The 23,569-nt window shown below is 38.3% G+C and overlaps 2 protein-coding genes across 4 annotated transcripts; one reads left to right on the plus strand and one right to left on the minus strand.

Moving 5' to 3' along the window:
• Positions 1-581: 581 nt before the first annotated feature.
• Positions 582-15,001, minus strand: LOC110538048 (interferon a3). Of its 3 annotated transcripts, XM_021624610.2 has the most exons (5): positions 14,596-15,001; positions 14,376-14,447; positions 13,804-13,956; positions 13,565-13,663; positions 13,355-13,449 (listed from the first exon to the last, which is right to left on the minus strand). In XM_021624610.2, exons 1-5 carry the CDS (start codon positions 14,743-14,745, stop codon positions 13,363-13,365), a joined length of 561 nt encoding a protein of 186 aa, XP_021480285.1. In that variant the 5' UTR covers positions 14,746-15,001; the 3' UTR covers positions 13,355-13,362. The 3 variants fall into 3 exon arrangements, 1 of the variants encoding a protein (XP_021480285.1); XR_005035104.1 differs by lacking the exons at positions 13,355-13,449; positions 13,565-13,663; positions 13,804-13,956; positions 14,376-14,447; positions 14,596-15,001 and adding exons at positions 582-913; positions 2,805-2,904; positions 6,251-6,366; positions 7,337-8,189; XR_005035105.1 differs by lacking the exons at positions 13,355-13,449; positions 13,565-13,663; positions 14,376-14,447; positions 14,596-15,001 and adding exons at positions 582-913; positions 2,805-2,904 and having other exon boundaries at positions 13,804-14,295.
• A 1,533-nt stretch (positions 15,002-16,534) lies between these two features.
• On the plus strand, positions 16,535-18,506 carry LOC110538049 (interferon a3). The gene is made up of 5 exons (XM_021624611.2): positions 16,535-17,186; positions 17,346-17,417; positions 17,903-18,055; positions 18,197-18,295; positions 18,413-18,506. Exons 1-5 carry the CDS (start codon positions 17,037-17,039, stop codon positions 18,497-18,499), a joined length of 561 nt encoding a protein of 186 aa, XP_021480286.1. The 5' UTR covers positions 16,535-17,036; the 3' UTR covers positions 18,500-18,506.
• The last annotated feature ends 5,063 nt before the right edge of the window (positions 18,507-23,569 follow it).

The following is a 23,569-nucleotide window of genomic DNA, read 5'->3' on the forward strand; positions in this document are numbered from 1 at the left end:
CCGCCGAAGTCGGATCCTCTCCTTGTTCGGGCGGCGTTCGGCAATCAAGGTCACCTACTTTCTAGCCATCCATTTTGTCATATATCCATTTCTCTTGTGTTGCTTCCATATACACCTGGTTTTCATTTCCCCAATCAATCTACTTGTATTTATCCCTCTGGTTCCCATCATGTTTTGTGTGTAATTGTGTGATGTTATGTGGTGTTATTTTACGCGCTTTACTTTTATGTTCTGTTTTTTGAGCGCGTTTGATTCATGTAGTGCTCTCGTTTAAGGAACAATAATAAAAGTGCGCCTGTTCAGTATACTCTGCTCTCCTGCACCTGACTTCGCCTCCAATACACCATTGCCATTTAGATTTGTGTGTATTGTTGTGTATTGTTAGATATTACTTCAATGGTAGAGCTAGTAACACAATCATTCCACTACACCCATCAAAACATCTGCTAAATATGTTTGTGATAAATTATAATTTATTTGATTAAAAAAGATTATCGTTGTAAAAAATTATGAAGTTAAGTTTGAAAAAATGTGTTAAATAATTAATTTCATTGTAAAATATTTCATTATTACAAAAACAAACATTTCCTATAAGGTGGCAATAATAAATACAGTATGCAATGGCCTTCATAAATACAAAAATTAATGTACGAAAACATTATTACATGAGGCTATGTATAGCCTAAATCAAATACACGAGTATCCAGTATGAAAAAGGATTTAGTCCACAGAGTTGTGAATACATTACTACACTATAAATAAATAAGTTTAAAACAAATAAATAGGTATTTAAATAAATAATATCTACACAACACAAACATAACGCTCATTGGCTACTTAATGTTGTGTCTAGTCTTTGTAGGTGTGCCAGCACCACTGTCCTTATGTCTTCCCAGCCGCTTGCGCTGTAATCCTGCATAAATGAAATACACTTGTGTCATGACGTTGGCCTCTTTAGGTATAGCAAGCCCATCCCCCTCTCCCTGCCTCCCCCTTTCCTCCTTCAACTAGGTTGCTGTGGTCAGAGAGACGTCGTAAATTCCTGATAATCTCCTCATGGACACACAGTAGAGAGAGAGTAGACTTTTATGGAGAACAAAGGAAATCATTCCACCTCACAGAACTTGAGGTATGAACAAATGTCATGTTCCGGAGAAAGTGTAAAAGATCGGTGAAGAATCCAGCTACGCACTGGTCCGTTTGTCACAACTTGGGAAGCTCATGGGAGATGGTGTGGCCACATTACCATAACGCTGTTTATATAATAGCCTCAGATATGAGGTTTACATCTAATTGTTGTATAAGATGAATGAGTGAGTATGATACTGTTTGTATAAATTGTGTAATATGATTGTGGACTGTTTAATGAAGAAAAATACAATTCCCTTTTGATTTGAACTAAATCAGAGGACTGCCACTGAGCCCAGTTAGGGTCAGGCCTCCTGGGACAGCCTCTTTTCTGCCATTCCGAATAAAACACAACTTTGAGAATTTATCAGCAGACCGAGCTTACCTCAATTATGAGATGGCTAAAGGTTGCAGAGCATTGCTGAATCTTTTAACCATATCACGTGGTTAAGCTCTTAGACTGTCGATACCGACAGAATGAGAACAAGTCTTTGATATTAATTACTAGTCTGCAGCTAGGAATTCGGTATCATTGTACGCGAAGAATGACCACCGCCGAAACATCCATTCTATAACGAATGTCACTCTGAACTATTCCCTCTAACCACAACCGAGAGAGAGAGAGGGAGAGAGACGGACAATTCTAAAAAAGAAACAAACTTTTCACCAGCGATCAAGACGACACACTGAGCATAAATATATGTATATTGATTGCAATTGTTCCCGAATGAGTGAGCGTTCATGTGTAAAGGATTAGCATTTTAATTGTTATAATTATCACTCTGTAGTGACTTCTTAGTCGACCCCTACTTCCCCTTTGTCTAACAAGCCGCCATGACGGTTTAGCCCACTAGGGCACATTTCATGTAACCACATTTACCTTGTTTGTTTGTTTATGCATTTCTGTGAATTACTTAGTGATTAATAAATAAATGATTTAAGACAATTGATGTATGACTCATAGTGAAGACGGTTCGTGCAGATAACCAATAATTTATGACGTTTGGAATGAGACTAACGTGAGGTACAGTAAATAATTCATTAATTCGAAGACTAATTGATCAGATAAAATATCTGAAAAGTTAAAAAGATTATTTTGAAATCTGAATATTTTTCCTTGGTGCCCCGACTTCCTAGTTAATTAGTTACGTAATTAATCAGTTGATCGCACAGTAACTAATTACAGAGAATCTTTGATAATGTCACATTCTGACCTTAGTTCCTTTGTTTTTGTCTTTGTTTTAGTATGGTCAGGGCGTGAGTTGGGTGGGTTGTCTATGTTAGTTTTTCTATGATTTTCTATTTCTGTGTTTGGCCTGATATGGTTCTCAATCAGAGGCAGCCTATCTATCGTTGTCCCTGATTGAGAACCATATTTATGTAGCCTGTTTTCAATTGTGTTTTGTGGGTGGTTTTTTCAGTCTTTGTGTGTCTGCACCAGACAGAACTGTTTCGGTTGTTTCTTTGTTTTTGTTATTCAGTGTTCAGTTTGGATTTTTATTAAATAAGATGAACACGAACCACGTCGCGCTTTGGTCCTCTCCTTCTTCCCAAGACAGCCATTACAGAGAAAAACTATAAGTCTTCAGTTAATGATAGTAAAGACATGATACTTGTTAAGATTTGAGAATAGACACATGTTGTATCATCACATAAATACATCCAGATCAACCTACCTCGCGTTTCAAGTAATGCTTCAGGAACTTGAAGTGAAGGGCTCATCTTTTTGTTCACTCATTTGAAAGATTTTAATGGTCTAGTTTTCATAGCCTTTACCTGTTAGAACAAAACACAAATAATTATTTGAATATTATGATTTGTTTAACATGTAACTACTTATATTATAATCTAATATGATAGGATAATGTTTTCATTCGGGAAGTGTTCAGAACCCTTCACTACTTCGCATTTTGTTACATTACAGCCTTATTATAAAATGGATGAAATATTATTTGTTTCACCAATCTAAACACAATAACCCATAATGACCAAGCCAAAACATGTTTTTAGACATTTTTTCTAATTTTTCAAAACAAAAAACAGTTTTTGATTTATCATTATGGGGTATTGTGTGTAGACTGATGATGATTTATTATTTAATTGTAATCAATTTCAGAAAAAATATAATTGTATAAAATAAATATATTAATGAATTAAGCTCCAATAATCAATTTTCAACTATAATATTTAAATTGTGATATCACATGTATGCTACAGCCTATATTCAGAGCCATATTTCTAAATATGTCTCTGCCTATATGGTCAATTTGTTACAGGTTAAAGAAATTGACCAACCATGGAAAGATCATTGAGGGTCTGGCAAGTTTGAGAAAGATAATGCATTTGCTCTTTTCGGTCACTGCATTTAGCATACACAACCGGGTAAAGAACAATTACACACAGAACTCGACTAACACATGACAAGGAGCCACAATTTGTTATTTCTGTTAAGAGTGGCCATGTGTCCGGTGAGTTGATAAATCCCTGAACACTACTTCTAAACGGTCGGCTACCTACCCTACCTTCATAGCCTCCCTCATTGATATGCCATGGATGAGGTAATATGTAAAACATGGAAAGTTCAAGTGGGGAAAGTGAAAGAGAATGGGAAATTCCATTCCTCCACCTTGCATAGCGTTTGACGACATTTTGTGATCTTGTCTTCTGTGTGCAGATACACAGTGCCCTTCACGCAATGTATTCAACACAGTAGCCTATCTATGTTTTGTATATTCATTTTATATTTTTGAGGGTAGGCTTGACAGCCTACAGTATAAGCGTTTAAAGGTGTAACAGTATAACTTTAAACCGTCCCCTCGCCCATACCCGGGCGCGAACCAGGGACCCTCTGCACACATCAACAACAGTCACCCACTAAGCATCGTTACCCATCGCTCCACAAAAGCCACGGCCCTTGCAGAGCAAGGGGAACAACTACTTCAAGGTCTCAGAGCAAGTGACGTCACTGATTGAAACGCTATTTAGCGCACACCGCTAACTAAGCTAGCCGTTTCACATCCGTTACAAAGGCATACTTTTTTATATCCCCTCTCCCAAGGGATGGAAAGTGTAACTATCTGCATAGCTACACTGTTACAGAAAGAAGAACATGATTATAATAGTTGGACTCCACACAGCTTCTCCACTGCAGTTATATTAATGTACTACATGTAGCATCCATGGCATTACATTATTTGTTGTGAAACAAATTGACATTGGAGTACAAAAAGGTAATTCAAACAATTTATTGTGGACCTGATTTAGAGCTAGATACAATGTAATGAAGGTGTTTTATTACAGTTTCTATAGGCCAAATAAAATGACATGAACAATGACTGCTAAATGCTCACTGTCAGCGAGCTAATATACAGATTAAAGTCCTCTGTTATTTTGTATAACTGCACGTGGGACAGGGTCATGGCTAGAAGGGATCCAGCTATGGCTAAATTAACGTCAGATTCGACTTCTCGTAACAGGTTAACCGAAAATACGCAGCAGATTAGGCTAATTAACGTACCAGGTTAGGATTATTAGGTTAAATTTAGGGAATTAGTCATGGATATTCACGTACCCCAACTGTCCACCAGAGGGAAGCACTATTTAACATTTTAGTGTGAATCCCACTAAAGTGTGAAGCTCTAAATCAAAACATCACTTTGGACCTTTGTTTAATAAGAATTAATGACACAACACAAACATTGTGGAAAGTGGTCAAATATTTATAAAAACAACAACAAATAATGACATATTAAGCAATAAGAAAAAATAACGATAATATTGTTTTATTCTTTTGGACATTATATTTAGAGATGCCCCCACCCTCACAGTAATCAACATATAAAATACACTCAGCGGTGAGTTTATTAGGTACACCAATCCTGACTACCATCAGCATGATGCAAAAGGAACCGGGATTCATCAGACAAAGCAACCTTTTTCCACTTCTCAATTGTCCAGTTTTCGTGATTGCCTTCCCACTAGAGTCACTTCATGCTTTTAGCTGGTAGGAGTAGAACCCATTTTGGTCGTCTGTTGCAATAGCCCATCCATGACAAGGAGCCACAAATTGTTATTTATGAAATGCCGTTCTGTACGCCACTGTTATACTGCGTCATTATGTGGTGGAAATGTAAAATTCATGATTTTACTGTGCTGTTTAATTAGACTTACTATGCTGTTTTTACTTAGAGAATTGTCCATTGTTATATGTTAGTACTTTGCTGATACAGGCTAATCTTAAGTGACTTAGTCATAAGTCTGTGTCTACAGATAAGAGTCGTTTAGGTGCGACCGCAGTGTGTGACATACTGTTTTCACAACATACTGGAATTTAGATGTCTGAAAACATACAGAAAGGAACAGATATCGGTGGCAACGTCAGCTATCTTAATCTGAATAAACGAGGTGTAATTGGAGGTGTAGGTTTCTGATTATGCAGATTTTATGTTAAGCCTTTATATTAGGTTACCATGACCTAAGTCATGGTATGAAATAAATATATTACATCTGCTCATTTCTGGTGCATAGACTCGAGTAGAATCTGTAAGTTCTTGAATATCCACACAATTTCATTTCGAACAACCTCCCAGGTACTGTTGGCCTGAAACGATGAAACCCCACAGTAATTTGGATTGAGTAAATGTAACAACGAAAAAGTGATTAAGTGATTCAAATACAACCATTCAATTTAGGCTTCTGTGTTATTTTAACATTTTGCTACAGAAGTTGCTTAATTTTGCTCAAGTAACGTTTTGTAGAACGACGTAGTGTCTCCATGAAAACGTTTCCGATGGTAGAGTTATCATCTGCATTCAACTGTGCAAAACAATTCAATATAGTAGGTGGTATTGCCATATCAGGGAAGACATTTCAAATTGCATGCAAAAAATTATACTCATGCATTCAGATAAATTCGTTGTCTACCGTAAAATTATATTTCCTAAGAAATCATATAACAGAGGCTGATGAGGTTTAGCAAATACAGTATCTTTCTCACTTGACCTAAAATGATAAATAATCTCTCTCTGTTGTGAAAAATAAATGAATGTAAATCAATGTGCTACACGATCATTCCATTAGAGGATATTCTTTGGCTACTTTAAAAGTTACAGATTTAACCAACCTGTTGATAATGAGTGTCTTCAAATAACAAATTAATGTTGAATGTTGATGTACACGTTCTCTTGCAAGCACTGCTCCCGAAAAAGACCATCTAGGTATTTATCAGGCAAGATGTCACTTGTGTCCAGATTGAGAAAATAGAACACAGATTGAGAAATTAGCATACATTTCATGCTCAGACACAATCATCAATGGTTTAAGTCAGCCCACTCACCAAATACTGAAAAAGTTTGATGTTGTGCTTATTTATCCCATCATACATATATATGCAAAATGGAACACTGGTCAAACTGGTTATCATGATGGTTGGTTTTTAGCATCTAAATCTTGGTCGGGCAAACTACCCCAAAAATGTTTATGCATGTCAGCAATACCAATACAACATAATACTAAACAGTACAATAATTGCACTATAACGGTGACAAATGATGCCCGCAATTTGGTAGGGCCTACATAAAGCTGTCCCAACAGCAGACCTTTCTTTTCAGCACCATGGAGTGAATCCTTACCGCTGCTACACCTGGCTATCAGCGGAGCCTTGTCTGGCAGGGAAACAGTTCATTCAGCCTCATTTACTGCCATAAAAAACATAGCTAACTTACTTAAACAAATGTGATTTCAACTGATAATTGAGATGTACAAACTGAGGCAATCGATGATTTTGATGAAGACATTCATGAGCGAGGAAGGAGGAACATAGTCAATATAACTATTTGATCAGCACTTTTGAAATGTACAGTGACATAATTCAGATCATTGGCCGTTCTTACAGTATTCTCCCTGTACCCCAATTCAGAACCGTAGGATAAAAAATGAGGGCATGTACAGCAGACATTGAAAGCTCTTACAATATTTGATGAGTACGTTTCTCTACAACAGGCTATAGGTTACATAAGCACCACCATGTCAGAACAGTAGGCTAAGTTATTAGGGGGAAATGGACCAACTTATCAGGGTGAAGCATATGGGCTACTAACAGCTTACTACACAACATACACTTAGTATTACTTTCATAGCCAGAGTATACATATTGCCCTGGTATATTACATCATTTATGCAGCAGCATGCAAAACATTTTTGGACTCACCTTGTTGTGCTATGCTCACTTGAACAGGAAGGAGGCGCTGCAGTCCATCTTTTGGGCACATCTTGTCATCAAACTTTGGCATCAAAGTCTGGCATTCTCTGGATTTATGGTGATTTATGGTGCTTCCAAGACAACTGGGAACTCAAGAAAAAAAAACTGGTCGAATCATGATGTCAGTAATTTTCAGGTCGGAACTCTAAAGATCCCGACTTGGAATTCCGAGTTGGATGACGGTTCAAAACGTATTTTCCCTGTCAGAGCTCTTTTTTTTTCTCCAAAATGCCTAGTTGTTTGAACTCACTGAAGTCTGAGATTTCCCAGTTCCGAGTTTCTAGTTGTTTTGAACATGGCAAAAGTCATTCTGGATTGACAGCAAGGCCAATGTATTCAACTTTTTCTGGCCTTTGGTGTTGAAAGTTTATCCTTTTAATTTTGGAATAAGACCCTTAAACCCAGATTTTGACCACACACAAGTCTACTGAATAGCAGGGTAGTTATTTGAAATTAGCCCCGGATTCCTTCTCAACCTCTCATTGTTGAATTTGCAATTTCCAACTTGTTGTGTAATGTTCATGTCTAATGGCCGATTTGCACTTATACGTTTTATCTATAGTATCTCTTCATATGACAAGGCTTGAAAAGGATTTGACAGTAGATTGTCAACGTGAGTCATGATGATGACTGCTTGTCTAGCTTGCGAGCTATGATTTTGAAAGCTGGATGTTGACTTGATCAGTCCAATCAAAGCCGCGATAGATACAGTGGGGTGAACAAGTATTCGGTACACTGCCGATTTTGCAGGTTTCCTACTTACAAAGCATGTAGAGGTCTGTCATTTTTATCATAGGTACACTTCAACTGTGAGATACGGAATCTAAAACAAAAATCCAGAAAATCACATTGTATGATTTTTAAGTAATTAATTTGCATTTTATTGCATGACATAAGTATTTGATCACCTACCAACCAGTAAGAATTCCGGCTCTCACAGACCTGTTAGTTTTTCTTTAAGAAGCCCTAAAGAAGCAATAAAATGCAAATAAATTACTTAAAATTCATACAATGTGATTTCTGGATTTCTGTTTTAGATTCCGTCTCTCACATTTGAAGTGTACCTATGATAAAAATGACAGACCTCTACATGCTTTGTAAGTAGGAAAACCTGCCAAATCGTCAGTGTATCATATACTAGTTCTCCCCACTGTATTTCCCCAGAACCCACATTTTTTTTAAAGAAACTGAATCAGGTTAGTAACAACTGGGGTTGGAGCAAAAACTTACATGAGGATAACACACCATGAACGGTGAGGGTAAAGCACCATCCAACCCTGTCCCTGGAGAACTACCTTCCTGTAGGTTTTCACTCCAACCCTAATCTATCACACCTAATTAATTAGGTGGTTGATAAACGGAATCAGGTTAGTTACAACTCGGGTTGGAGCGAAAACATACAGGAAGGTAACTCTCCAAGAATGGGGTTGGAGAGCCCTGACCAAAACAGAGATTATACTTTAAATAGACCCGTTACTTACACAGGAATTAAGGTTCTCCAATTGGCGTTCTAGAATGTTGAGGAAATCGTCCAGGTTTTTCTTGTCCCAGGTGACAGACTTCATATTCCCATCAAACAGTTTTGTGATTTTATAGATGGAATCTGACTTTGTCCTAAACATACACAAGAAGATATAAATAGAAGATTAGAAACAGTATAGGCTTCCGTTATGGCATCAAAATAACATTGGGTCAAGAACGCAATACCAAAGCATATCAGAACATGATTAGTAAAGATTCTAGCCTTTACCTCGGCATCATCTATGGGTCTGTAAAGTGATGTTGGGGAAAAGACTGGGGCATTCTGCTTTGTGATATCTCCTCCATGGAAAACAATCAATATAGTATGTTGAGTCACGTGTCAAATATCCTTCCTGTTTGGCCCTGTCCGGGGGTATCATTGGATGGGGCCACAGTGTCTCCTGACCCCTCCTGTCTCAGCCTCCAGTATTTATGCTGCCGTAGTTCATGGGTCGGGGGGCTAGGGTCAGTTTGTTATATCTGGAGTACTTCTCCTGTCTTATCTGGTGTCCTGTGTGAATTTAAGTATGCTCTCTCTAATTCTCTCTTTCTTTCTCTCTCTCGGAGGACCTGAGCCCTAGGACCATGCCTCAGGACTACCTGGCATGATGACTCCTTGCTGTCCCCAGTCCACCTGGCCGTGCTGTTGCTCCAGTTTCAACTGTTCTGCCTGTGGCTATGGAATCCTGACCTGTTCACCGGATGTGCTACCTGTCCAAGACCTGCTGTTTTTAACTCTCTAAAGACAGCAGGAGTGGTAGAGATACCCTTAATGATCGGCTATGAAAAGCCAACGGACATTTACTCCTGAGGTGCTGACTTGCTGCACCCTCGACAACTACTGTGATTATTATTATTTGACCATGGTGGTCATTTATGAACATCTTGGCCATGTTCTGTTATAATCTCCAACCGGCACAGCCAGAAGAAGACTGCCGCCCCCCCCCCCCCCCCTCATAGCCTGGTTCCTCTCTAGGTTTCTTCCTAGGTTTTGGCCTTTCTAGGGAATTTTTCCTAGCCACAGTGCTTCTTCACCTGCATTGCTTGCTATTTGGGGGTTTAGGCTGGGTTTCTGTACAGCACATTGAGATATCAGCTGATGTACGAAGGGCTATATAAATACATTTGTTTCGATTTGATTTGATATCTCTGTCATTATAGCCTTAGCGCCCTTTTACTATGTATATTCAAATATAGGCTAACAGTTTTCTAACACAGATGCTAAACATGAAACGTATGACTATTTTACTTGGTTGGTTTTTTTGCTGTCCTTAATACATGCATTCAGTCTCATCTTACAGTGTGCTTGCTGATAACTCACCATCTGGTCCAGCAGGGAAATGTATTCTGCGCTCAAGTGACCGGAGTGGTGTCGGATCCAGTCACAGCAATGACACACGCTCGGCATACTGCAAATAATAAGAAAAATACAAGTCCAACTCTGCATTGTATACATTGTAAATAGCAGTTTGTTTCGCTATTAGTGTTCCAGATAAGTTTGAACATCTTGGGTGTGTTAAGTAGTTTTATGTGGAATTGGGAAAGGGAAAGCTGTATAGAGAATTTCCCCTGATCAACCTACCGGAGGCGGGGACTTTCATTTTCCAGACTAGCGCCTGCAGCAATAAGAATTCCGTGCCCGCTCCGTGTCCTGGACGAACAAATCCAAGTAAATCTATACACATTCCTCCTTGAAATCAGCTTTAAATTATAGTTGAACCACAATATAAGATTATTCAATTTAGATATCGGCTAGACTATTACTATAGCGAGAATAGGCTATTCGCGAGCTTTGCTTTCAACTGCTAATAACTTCGCTTGAACCAAAAACAAAAAGTCTAACAAAATCGTCGAAGTCGAAATTAAACCGACACGTCTTAAGAAATGTAGCCACATAACACATTCATTTAGTGGGTTTCGTTCAAAGTTAGTCCGAAATGTTGTTCCGTAGTCTTCTGCTGTTGCGCTACAAATGAAAAGGGAATGGGAGACGTCGGCGTCAATACCCACATCTCTCAACTTTCATTTTCACAATGACGTAACCAACTTTCACCCTACTGTTGACTGCTGGTGATGCAACGTTGACAAGCAACGACAACATGATTTGTTGGAACTTTCTATTTGTCGTTTTTATTACAAGGGGAAATGAAAAATAACATGTGACAATAGTTCCTTGGTATAGGCTACGATATCAGGGATATTTTTCCAACGGAGTCAATCGTTTTGACAGGGCTATTCTACTGTTGTGTGTGTGTGTGTGTGTGTGTGTGTGTGTGTGTGTGTCATAGTGCTAGGCACGTTTTTGACTATACAAGGTTTATCCCTTTTTCTATATAATATTGGGATTAATTCATAATATACAAAGCCTGTTCTCTCCAGTAATCAAAGACACCTTTGGCTGACGTATCGAATTGGGAATATGTAGTTTTGAGAGCGTTTGCATACTGGGAACACGTCGCCAAGACATCAAGACAAATTTTGATGTCTAGCCGACATATCAACGATGTGGAACTGTATAATTTAGAATGTTTAAGACGTCAATGAGCAAACAATGTCGAAACTGCATCTTCCCAATGTGTACAGGATGGATCGTGCCTACCCACAACGGTGTTGTCTGGACAGGTCTTCTTTATTTGGTCAGATTTTGGTTTGATTTTTAATTTCATTGTCCATGGATAAATTTGGACAGCACAGTACAGTAGAGAACAGCAGAGTACAAATCATTACAGTGGAGTGTAGTACAGTCCAGTTCATTTTAGTGGATTGTACAGTACAGTACAATACAGAAGAGTACAGTAGAGCACAGTTCATTACAGTACAGTGTACAGTACAGTAAAGGAAAGGAAAGTAACGTCCAATAGAGTGCACCACAGTAGATTGTAGCCTACTTTACACTAATTTACTAAACTGTACTGTACTCTACTGAATTAAACTATACTGTACTGTACTGAATGAATATCTACTGTACTGTACTATCCTATACGCTATTGTACTCTACTGTGCTCTATTGTATTGAACTGTGCCATTCCATACTGTGCTGTTCAAACTTATAAAACATAGCCTAAATGTCAATGATTTCTTTAAGAATCTTCTTCAATAATGACACAATACCCCATAATGACAAAGCAAGGTTTCCAGAAAAGTTAATAATTCTATCCACATACTGACCATAATGTAAATACATCCCCCCCCCCCCCCCCACACACACACACACACACACAAGTAGTGTTTCCTTTGCAGCAATTCGACCATGAAGGACTGACTCTAGCAGTCTCCCCTGAACACTTGATGTTGAGATGTGTCTGTTACATGAACTCTGTGAAGCATTTATTTGGGCTGCAATTTCTGAAGCTGGTAACTCTAATGAACTTCTCCTCTGCAGCAGATGTAACTATGGGTCTTCCTGTGGCTGTCCTCATGAGAGCCAGTTTCATCATAGCGCTTGATGGTTGTTGCAACTGCACTCGAATAAATTTTCAAAGTTCTTGAAATGTCCTGCATTGACTGACATTCATGTATTAAAGTAATGATGGACTGTCATTTCTCTTTGCTTATTTGAGCTGTTCCTGACATAATATGGACTTGGTATTTTAGCAAATAGTGCTATGTTCAGTATACCACCTCTACCTTGTCACAACACAACTGAATGACTGGTGACAACTGGTGACTACCTCCTGAAGCTGGTTCAGAGAATGCCAAGAGTGTGCAAAGCTGACATCAAAGCTGGGTGGATACTTTTAAGAATCTCAAATATAACATATATTTTTATTTGTTTAACACTTTTTTGGTTACTACATGATTCCATATGTGTTATTTCATAGTGTTTATGTCTTCACTATTATTATACAATGTAGAAAATATTAAAAATAAAGAGAAACCCTGAGGTGTGTCCAAACTTTTGACTGGTACTGTGTATATATATTCCGGACTCCGACATATTTCTATGTTTCTTATGTCCATTCATTTTCTTTTAGATGTGTGTGTATTGTTTTGTATTGTCAGATATTACTGCAGTGGTAGAGCTAGAAAAACAAGCATATAGCTACAGCCGTTAAAATATCTGCTAAATGTGTGTATGCGATAAATTACAATTTATTTGATTAAAAAAGATTACAGCTGTAGAGGGCACATTTATTTAATTATAATATATTTCATTATTACAATAATAACCATTTCCTATCAGGTTGCAATAATAAATACAGTATGCAATGGCCTTCATGAATAAAAAAAAATGCACGGATACATTGATACATTAGGCTATGTATAGCCTAAGTCAATCACATAACTATTCAGAATAAAACAATATTTACTCCTCGGAGTTGTGAATACATTATTACACAGTAAATAAATACGTTAAAAAAACAAACTAGTAAACATGTAAATATATAGTTAGATATATGAATAGATAAATAGATGTATAAATAAATAATATGTACACAACACACACATAACGCTCATTTGCTACTTAATGTTGTGTCTAGTCTTTGTAGGTGTGCCAGCACCACTGTCCTTATGTCTTCCCAGCCGCTTGCGCTGTATTCCTGCATAAACGAAATACACTTGTTAAGATTTTAGAATAGACACATGTTGTATCATCACATAAATACATCCAGATTTGGTGAATGTACTCTCTTTGTAAGACATGGATCAACCTACCTCGCGTTTCAAGTAATGCTTCAGGAACTTGAAGTGAAGGCTCATCTTTTTGTTCACTCTTTTGACAGATTTTGATAGTCTAGTTTTCATAGCCTTTAACTGATAGAACAAAATACAAATAATTCATTTAATATTATGATTTGATTAACATGTAACTACTTATATTATCATCTAATAGAATAGGATAATGTTTTCCGTTTTGCATTAATGTTAAGAGGCGAAAATCACAAATGACATACGCATTGGTCCAGCTCCGAGGTCTGGCGATAGAGGTCATTCATAAACTTGTCAACTCCTTTCTGGTCCCAGGCGGTGGACTCATATTTACCACTGCTGAACAATTTCTTTATAGCGTTCAGAGTATGCGAAATGAAGGCAATCTGTTCGTCAGCCTAGAAGAAGAGTGATTTGTATTAGTATATGCCTTATGAATTGATGGCAAATATTAGAAAATTATAGCAAATTGTATATTCGTTATAACCTAATTATATACAGTGCATTCGGTAATTGTTCAGAACCCTTCACTATCTGTGTTACGTTAGACTTATTTTAAAATGTAATACATATGATTTCATTCATCAATCTACACACAATAACCCATAATGACCAAGCCAAAACATGTTGTTCGACATTTTTGCTAATTTATTAAAAACAAAAGACTGTTTTTGGCATTTTAGAAATTGTCTGTAACGTAACAAATTGTGGAAAAGGTGAAGGGGTCTGAATACTTTCCGAATTCAGTGTTTAATCCAATCTTAGAAGAAAAAAAAGTTATGGATAGAACAATACATTTTTTATGCATATTTCTTGCCTTGAAATTATTGACTTGTCTGTATTGATTGTCAGGGAATGTGATCTGAGGTTCTCGAGAGACTTCATGACCCTGTATTGCCAAAAAATATTGCATTATTATTACTGTACAAAAAGGAGTCAGGTAATTTAAATGAAACATAGCAGCTCATGAAATGTTGAAAAATTGACATGAGCTCAATGACCAGGAACAAGTGAATAAACATGACCCTATAACCTACCATTTTCTTAAGCATCGTTATGGTGTTGTTGCTAAACACTTGGAACATGCTCGGAGACCGAGGCAGTGTCCTCATCCACGTGCATCCGATGGTTTTATTCCAGGTGCAAATCGTCATGACCAAGCACATCCAAAAGCTGATTGAACCCATTTTAGCGTAGGTCTACTGTAGTTCTCGGTCTGTTCGCAATCAACCTTGATGCACTTCCGAAAGATAGACTTCTTCGTTTTATTCCGACAAAAGTAAGTTTTCCGCAACAGATAAAGAGATAAAGTGTTCTTCCTGAATAATCAATTTCTCGAATACTCAAGTTCTGCCATGCTCCAACCTGTGTCGATCCTTTATACAAGAGTAGTCAAGGTATTACAAAAGTGAAAGGTGGAAGTTCCCTTACACTTTCATACCTGAGTGTTGTTGTTGAAAATGCACGGAAAGGACAGGTGCATCTCTCGAAGAATTGTTACATCTTAAGACATTAGTTTTTTTATGATGAAATATTTGCCTTTCAACCAGGATATTTTTTGATTAGAATAAATAATCATGTGAATCCATCGGACTACGGCCTAAATAAATATCACCATATAGAACAAATTTAGTTTGGCCTTTCACTTCGAAAACCAAAGTATTTAATGTTTGAAAACGCAACACCTTTTCATTTGCACACAGAAACTTTGGTGTCAACTACGTTGTAACCACCTGCTTAACCCTCGCATTGGAGACAAGGTGAATAACTACTTCAAGCAGCTGGATGACTTTCTTTCACATGAGGTAAAACATCTCCTATGTTTACTTTTTTGTTTGTTTTGGGGTCCCTATACCTATGATTTAAGCCTATGTGTGCCATGTTTAATTTTAAAATAAAATAAAATATATTCGTTTCCTGCTTTTTATTTCAGAAATCAGTTCGTGCGCACAAAAATGCCAAGAATGTACGTGTCATGGTAGCATGTTGTAGTTACATTTTGCATATAAGTTTATTAAAACATGTTTTATAAGTAATAGTGTTCTTTATAAGTAAAAAGTTCTAGATACAACCAAAAAGGGTTTTATTGATTGTTTCATATATATCACCCCTGAAGGTTCTATATAGAACCCTTTTCTAGATTGTCTATAATATTTGAATAAACACACGCACACACAGCTTATATTTGTTAGAAATGTGCTAGCAATGTTGTAAAGATGTGTGACCTGAATCAACCGATTAATGAAGACGAATTTCTCAATGAAATGTTACCATAATACCATACCAAAAAAAAAAAAAAAAAAAACGCCTTGAGAATACACTTTTAGACAAGACATCATTATGACTGTGGCATTTTATCACTGTAACAAATGGTTTATTCATATAGTTATTAATAATATAAAGTATATACTGTATATTATGCAACATAATCATTATTATATTTTGAATGTTAGTTCAATGGAGAGTACCAATCGCTCTTAAAACAAAGCCTATACTCTTCAGTCGCTGGGGAGGAAAGGTAATAGATGCAGAGTTCCCATCAACTTACATAACTGGAGGAATAAATAAAATATGTGTTTACAAGTCCATTAAAGACAAGACTATTGAATACAGAGACAGATTATCTACGTGAAAGAAGTATCATACGCACACATTCCTATTGGCCCAGATTCAAAAGCCCCCGCAATATAGGCTCAAATTTAAGCAGTATTCCCAAGGTCAATTCTACCTGTGCACTTCATAGGCTACCAGTGTCTTTTTCTGAAAACCGGGAGCATATAGAAGGGGGTCTATCAAAATATTTCAGACCACCCAAACCTGTTTCTAAAACGAAATAAAGTAATGCTGAGTGTGTAATTCATACAACCCATACAAGGTTGATCTGTATCTTTCCATAGACAGCTGGGGTCCACAAACCACAATTACCCTTTGAGCAGGTGGTTACAACGTAGTTGACACCAAAGTTTCTGTGTGCAAATGAAAAGGTGTTGCGTTTTCAAACATGAAATACTTTGGATTTCGATGTGAAAGGCCAAACTAAATTTGTTCTATATGGTGATATTTATTTAGGCCATAGTCCGATCGATTCACATGTTTATTTTTTTCATCAAAATAATCCTGGTTGAAAGGTCAAAATGTCATGATAAAATAGCAAATAGCTCAAGATGTAACAATTAGTCGAGCGATGCACCTGTCCTTTCGATGCATTTTCTCCACACGTACAACAACACTCAGGTATGAAAGTGTAAGGGAACTTCCACCTTTCACTTTTGGAACACCTTGCAGACTCGTTGTATAAAGGATCGACACAGGTTGGAGCATGGCAGAACTTGGGTGGCAGAACTGGTATTGATCACTTTATCTCTTTATCCGTTGCGGAAAACTTACCTTGTCGGAATTATACGAAGAAGTCTATCTTTCGGAAGTGCATCAACGTTGATAGCGGACAGACCGAGAACTACAGTAGACCTACGCTAAAATGGGTTCAATCAGCTTTTGGATGTGCTTGGTCATGACGATTTGCACCTGGAATAAAACCATCGGATGCACATGGATGAAGACACTGCCTCGGTCTCCGAGCATGTTCCAAGTGTTCAGCAACAACACCATAACGATGCTTCAGAAAATGGTAGGATATAGGGTCATGTTTATTCACTTGTTCCTGGTCATTGAACTCTTGTCTTATTTTCAACATTTCATGAGCTGCTATGTTTCATTTAAATGACCTGACTCCTTTTTATACAGTAATAACAATGCAATATTTCGTTTATATTTTTTGGCATCTCAGGGTCATGAAGTCTCTCGAGGACCTCAGATCACTTTCCCTGACAAACAATACAGACAAGTCAATAATTTCAAGGTAAGAAATATGCATAAAAAATGTTTTGTTCTATCCATAACTCTTTTTTTTCTAAGAGTGGATTAAACACTGAATTCGGGAAGCATTCAGACCCCTTCACCTTTTCAACATTTTGTTATGTTACAGACCATTTCTAAAATTGATTGCAAATAAATAAAAAATCATCATCAATGTACACACAATATCCCATAATGAAGAAGCAAAAACTGTTTTTGATTTTCATAAATTAGCAAAAATGTCTAAAAACATGTTTTGGCTTTGTCATTATGGGTTATTGTGTGTAGATTGATGAATGAAATCATATTTATTAAATTTTAAAATAAGGCTGTAAGGTAACAAAATGTACAGATAGTGAAGTGTTCTGAACACTTTCCGAATGCACTGTATATAATTAGGCTATAACGAATTTACAAAATTGCTATAGTTTTTTTTTATTTGCCATCAATTCATAAGGCATACACTAATACAAATCACTCTTCTTCTAGTCTGACGAACAGATTGCCTTCATTTCGCATACTCTGAACGCTATAAAGAAATTGTACAGCAGTGGTAAATATGAGTCCACCGCCTGGGACCAGAAAGGAGTTGACAAGTTTATGAATGACCTCTATCGCCAGACCTCGGAGCTGGACCAATGCGTATGTCATTTGTGATTTTCGCCTCTTTAACATTAATGCAAAAAGGAACATATTATACTATCCTTCTTGATTATAATATAAGTGGTTACATGTTAATCAAAACATATTATTACATTAATGATTTGTATTTGGTTCTAACAGGTAAAGGCTATGAAAACTAGACTATCAAAATCTGTCAACAGAGTGAACAAAAAGATGAGCCTTCACTTCAAGTTCCTGAAGCATTACTTGAAACGCGAGGTAGGTTGATCCATTTGTCTTACAAAGAGAGTACATTCACCAAATCTGGATGTATTTATGTGATGATACAACATGTGTCTATTCTCAAATCTTAACAAGTGTATTTCGTTTATGCAGGATTACAGCGCAATCGGCTGGGAAGACATAAGGACAGTGGTGCTGGCACACCTACAAAGACTAGACACAACATTAAGTAGCCAATGAGCGTTATGTTTGTGTTGTGTACATATATATATTTGTATTATTTTATTATTATTATTATTTTTATCTATTTATCTTTTCATATATCTTACTATTTTTTTACATGTTTACTTATTTGCTTTTTAACGTATTTATTTATTGTGTAGTCATGTATTCACAACTCCGAGGAGTAAATATTGTTTTATTCTGAATAGTTATGTGATTGACTTAGGCTATACATGGCCTAATGTATCAATGTTTCCGTGCATTTCTTTTGAATACATGAAGGCCATTGCATACTGTATGTATTATTGCAACCTGATAGGAAATGTTTGCTATTGTAATAATGAAATATATTATAATTAAATAAATGTGTCCTCTACAGCTGTAATCTTTTTTAATCAAATAAATTGTAATTTATCGCATACACACATTTAGCAGATATTTTAACGGCTGTAGCTATATGCTTGTTTTTCTAGCTCTACCACTGCAGTAATATCTGACAATACAAAACAATACACACACATCTAAAAGAAAATGAATGGACATAAGAAACATAGAAATATGTCGGAGTCCGGAGTATATATACACAGTACCAGTCAAAAGTTTGGACACACCTCAGGGTTTTTCTTTATCTTTACTATTTTCTACATTGTATAATAATAGTGAAGACATAAACACTATGAAATAACACACATGGAATCATGTAGTAACCAAAAAAGTGTTAAACAAATCCAAATATATGTTATATTTGAGATTATTCAAAGTATCCACCCAGCTTTGATGTCTGCTTTGCACACTCTTGGCATTCTCTGAACCAGCTTCAGGGGGTAGTCACCTGGAATGCATTTAACAGGTGTGCCTTGTTAAAAGTTCATTTCTGGAATTTCTTTCCTTCTTAATGTGTTTTAGCCAATCAGTTGTGTTGTGACAAGGTAGGGGTGGTATACAGAAGATAGCACTAATTGCTAAAATACCAAGGCCATATTTCTGTCAGGAACAGCTCAAATAAGCAAAGAGAAATGACAGCCCATCATTACTTTAAGACATGAATGTCAGTCAATGCGGGAAATTTCAAGAACTTTTCATGTTTGTTCAAGTGCAGCTGCAAAAACCATCAAGCACTATGATGAAACTGGCTCTCGTGAAGACAGCCACAGGAAAGGAAGACACAGAGTTACATCTGCTGCAGAGGAGAAGTTCATTAGAGTTACCAGCCTCAGAAATTGCAGCCCAAATAAATGCTTCACAGAGTTCATGTAACAAACACATCTCAACATGAAGTGTTCAGGGGAGACTGCGTGAATCAGTCCCTCGTGATCGAATTTCTAGAAAGAAAACACTGTGTGTGTGTGTGTGTGTGTGTGTGTGTGTGTGTGTGTGTGTGTGTGATTGGATGCATTTACATTATGGGCAGTATGTGGATATAATTACTTTTTATAAACTTTCTGATTACTTTCTGATTACCGTGCTTTGTCATTATCGGATATTGTGTCAAGATTGAAGAAGATTCTTAAAAAAAAACACTTTTGAATAAGGATGTAACGTAACAAAATGTGGAAAAAGTCAATGGGTCTGAACACTTTCCAAATGCACTGTACCTTAGTTGAATGCACTGTACCTTAGTTGAATGCACTGTACCTTAGTTGAATGCACTGTACCTTAGTTGAATGCACTGTACCTTAGTTGAATGCACTGTACCTTAGTTGAATGCACTGTACCTTAGTTGAATGCACTGTACCTTAGTTGAATGCACTGTACCTTAGTTGAATACACTGTACCTTAGTTGAATGCACTATACCTTAGTTGAATGCACTGTACCTTAGTTGAATGCACTGTACCTTAGTTGAATGCACTGTACCTTAGTTGAATGCACTGTACCTTAGTTGAATGCACTGTACCTTAGTTGAATGCACTGTACCTTAGTTGAATGCACTGTACCTTAGTTGAATGCACGGTAAGTCGCTGTGAATAAAAGTGTCTGCTGAATGACCAAAATGTAATGACCAGACCAAATCGGAACCAATCATACACATTTAGGCCATGTTTCACAACTTTGAACAGCACAGTATGGTATGGAACAGTTCAATTCAATAGAGCACAGTAGAGTACAATAAAGTATAGGATAGTACAGTACAGTAGATATTAATTCAGTACAGTACAGTACAATTTAGTAAATTAGTGTAAAGTAGGCTACACTCTACTGTGCTGTACTCTACTGTATGTTACTTTCCTTTACTTTACTGTACTAAACACTGTACTGTAATGAACTCTACTCTCTTTTGTATTGTACTGTACTGTACACTCCACTGCTGTTCTCTACTGTACTGTGCTGTCCAAACGTATTTTTTTATTTTTATTTTACCTTTATTTAACCAGGCAAGTCAGTTAAGAACAAATTCTTATTTTCAATGACGGCCTGGGAACAGTGGGTTAACTGCCTGTTCAGGGGCAGAACGACAGATTTGTACCTTGTCAGCTCGGGGGTTTGAACTCGCAACCTTCCGGTTACTAGTCCAACACTAGGCTACCCTGCCGCCCCGCCGTATCCATGGACAATGAAATTAACAATCAAAGCAAAAATCTGACCAAATAAAGAAGGCCTGTCCAGACTTAGTGGGTAGGCACAATGCATCCTGTACACATTGGGAAGATGCAGTTCAGACATTGTTTGCTCATTGACGTCTTACACATTCTAAATTCTACAGTTCTACATCGTTGATATGTCGGCTAGACATCAACATTCTATAATGATGTCTTGGCGACGTCTTCCCAATATCAAACGCTCTCCAAACTACATATTCCCAATTCGATATGTCAGCCAAAGGTGCCTATGATTACTGGAGAGAAGACTGGAACTGATGACATCACACAACTTGTGTAACAGCTGGGAAAACCCCAAAATGCGTCCACCGCAGACGTGTCATGTGACGTAAGAAGACGTTTCAGCACCATTGACAGGTATCACTACTAGCGCAAAAAACGCATGAAGACGTCAGCCACTTCAGCACTTTGAACGTCGCCAAACGGTCAGAGATTCTATCAGAGGTTCTGTGTTGTGGCCGCAGCCCTGTTGCTACTGTTATTGTCCTGCTTACTAGTGTACCAATTACCCAAACCCCGAAACTTAAATTTGTAAAACTATATGTGATGGGAAATATAGTTCTCTGACTCTTTGGTATCACGTTTCAAATGTCACGATTATGATTCCTCATGGCTGGTCCTATTAAGCCTATATAGAATAACACCAAGGCCCGTATTTATAGTGCATCTCAGAGAGTTGGAGTGAATAAATGCAGCAGAATAATTAGGCTACATCTGAAATTTTAGCCTATAACATGACATTTCAATATGATTCCACCCATGACATTTTATCAAGACCCTGATGGAACAGGTGTTTTCGAACTGGGTTGGAACAAAAGCCTGCACCTTCTCCTGCTGGTCTCCAGGACCGTGCAGACAGTTTTTGTCATGTACTGTCATGTTGTGTCTTGTCTCTGTCCTTTCCCTTCACCCTGTCTCCCTCTGCTGGTCGTTGTTAGGTTACCTTTTCTCCCCCAATTTCCACCAGCTGTGCCTTGTCTCCTCCTAACCACCTCGTCACCCCGTTTCCCACCTGTTCCCTTTTTCCCTCTGATTAGGTCCCTATATCTCTCTCTGTTTTTGTTCCTGTCCTTGTCGGATTCTTGTTTGTTGTGTTTCATGCCTGAACCAGACTGTCGTCATGTTTGCTGTAACCTTGTCTTGTCCTGTCGGAATCTGCCGGTCCGTCTGAGCCTACCTATGTTTGGTAATTAAAGAAGCTCTGTTTAAGTTAATTCGCTTTTGGGTCCTCATTCACGCACCGTAACAGAAGAATCCGACCAAGAATGGACCCAGCGACTTCGGATCCTCTCCACTCAGCCGTCGGGATCCAGGGAGCGATGCTAGGCAGACACGAGCAGGAAGTGTCTGCTGCTCGACATGCCGTTGAGACCCTGGCCACCCAAGTCTCCAACCTCACAGAACAGGTTCACCATCTCCGCCTCGATCCACCGGCCACTTCCAGGGCTTTCGAATCTCCGGAGCCCAGAATCAATAACCCGCTGTGTTACTCTGGGGAGCCCACTGAATGCCGCTCGTTCCTCACCCAGTGTGATATTGTGTTTTCTCTCCAGCCCAACACTTACTCCAGGAACACTGCTCGTGTCGCCTACGTCATATCTCTCCTTATTGGACGGGCTCGTGAGTGGGGCACGGCAATCTGGGAGGCAAGGGCTGAGTGTACTAACCAGTATCAGGACTTTAAGGAGGAGATGATACGGGTTTTTGATCGATCTGTTTTTGGGGAGGAGGTTTCCAGGGCCCTGTCTTCCCTATGTCAAGGCAATCGATCCATAACAGACTACTCTATTGAGTTTCGCACTCTTGCTGTCTCCAGTGGCTGGAACGAGCCGGCCTTGCTCGCTCGTCTTCTGGAGGGTCTCCGCGCAGAGGTAAAGGATGAGATTCTCTCCCGGGAGGTTCCTTCCAGCGTGGATTCCTTGATTGAACTCGCTATTCGCATTGAGCGACGGGTTGATCTTCGTCACCGAGCTCGTGGAAAGGAGCTCGCGCTCTCCATCGCCCCCCTCTCCGCATCACTACCATCTTCCTCTGCCGGCTCGGGTGCTGAGCCCATGCAGCTGGGAGGTATCCGCATCTCGACTAAGGAGAGGGAACGGAGAATCACCAACCGCCTCTGTCTCTATTGCGGTTCCGCTGGTCATTTTGTCACTTCATGTCCAGTAAAAGGCCAGAGCTCGTCAGTAAGCGGAGGGCTACTGGTGAGCGCTACTACTCCTGTCTCTCCTTCAAGATCCTGCACTACCTTGTCGGTCCATCTACGCTGGACCGGTTCGTCAGCTTCCTGCAGTGCCTTAATAGACTCTGGGGCGGAGGGCTGTTTTATGGACGAGACCTGGGCTCGGGAACATGACATTCCTCTCAGACAGTTAAAGGAGCCCACGGCCTTGTTCGCCCTGGATGGTAGTCCTCTCCCCAGGATTCAGCGTGAGACGCTACCTTTAACCCTCACTGTTTCTGGTAATCATAGTGAAACCATTTCTTTTTTAA

Source organism: Oncorhynchus mykiss, chromosome 12 (genome assembly GCF_013265735.2).
Source record: "Oncorhynchus mykiss isolate Arlee chromosome 12, USDA_OmykA_1.1, whole genome shotgun sequence".
Taxonomy (NCBI): domain Eukaryota; kingdom Metazoa; phylum Chordata; class Actinopteri; order Salmoniformes; family Salmonidae; genus Oncorhynchus; species Oncorhynchus mykiss.

Bases quoted from the DNA above. Each gene is read 5' to 3' on its own strand.
- LOC110538048 (XM_021624610.2), bottom strand. From the start codon at position 14,745: ATGGGTTCAATCAGCTTTTGGATGTGCTTGGTCATGACGATTTGCACC. The intron at 14,448-14,595 runs GTAGGTTATAGG...TTGGCAATACAG, and splicing joins TAACGATGCTTAAGAAAATG to GGTCATGAAGTCTCTCGAGA. The intron at 13,664-13,803 runs GTATGTCATTTG...TTGTTCTATCAG, and splicing joins CCTCGGAGCTGGACCAATGC to TTAAAGGCTATGAAAACTAG.
- LOC110538049 (XM_021624611.2), top strand. From the start codon at position 17,037: ATGGGTTCAATCAGCTTTTGGATGTGCTTGGTCATGACGATTTGCACC. The intron at 17,187-17,345 runs GTAGGATATAGG...TTGGCATCTCAG, and splicing joins TAACGATGCTTCAGAAAATG to GGTCATGAAGTCTCTCGAGG. The intron at 17,418-17,902 runs GTAAGAAATATG...CTCTTCTTCTAG, and splicing joins GACAAGTCAATAATTTCAAG to TCTGACGAACAGATTGCCTT.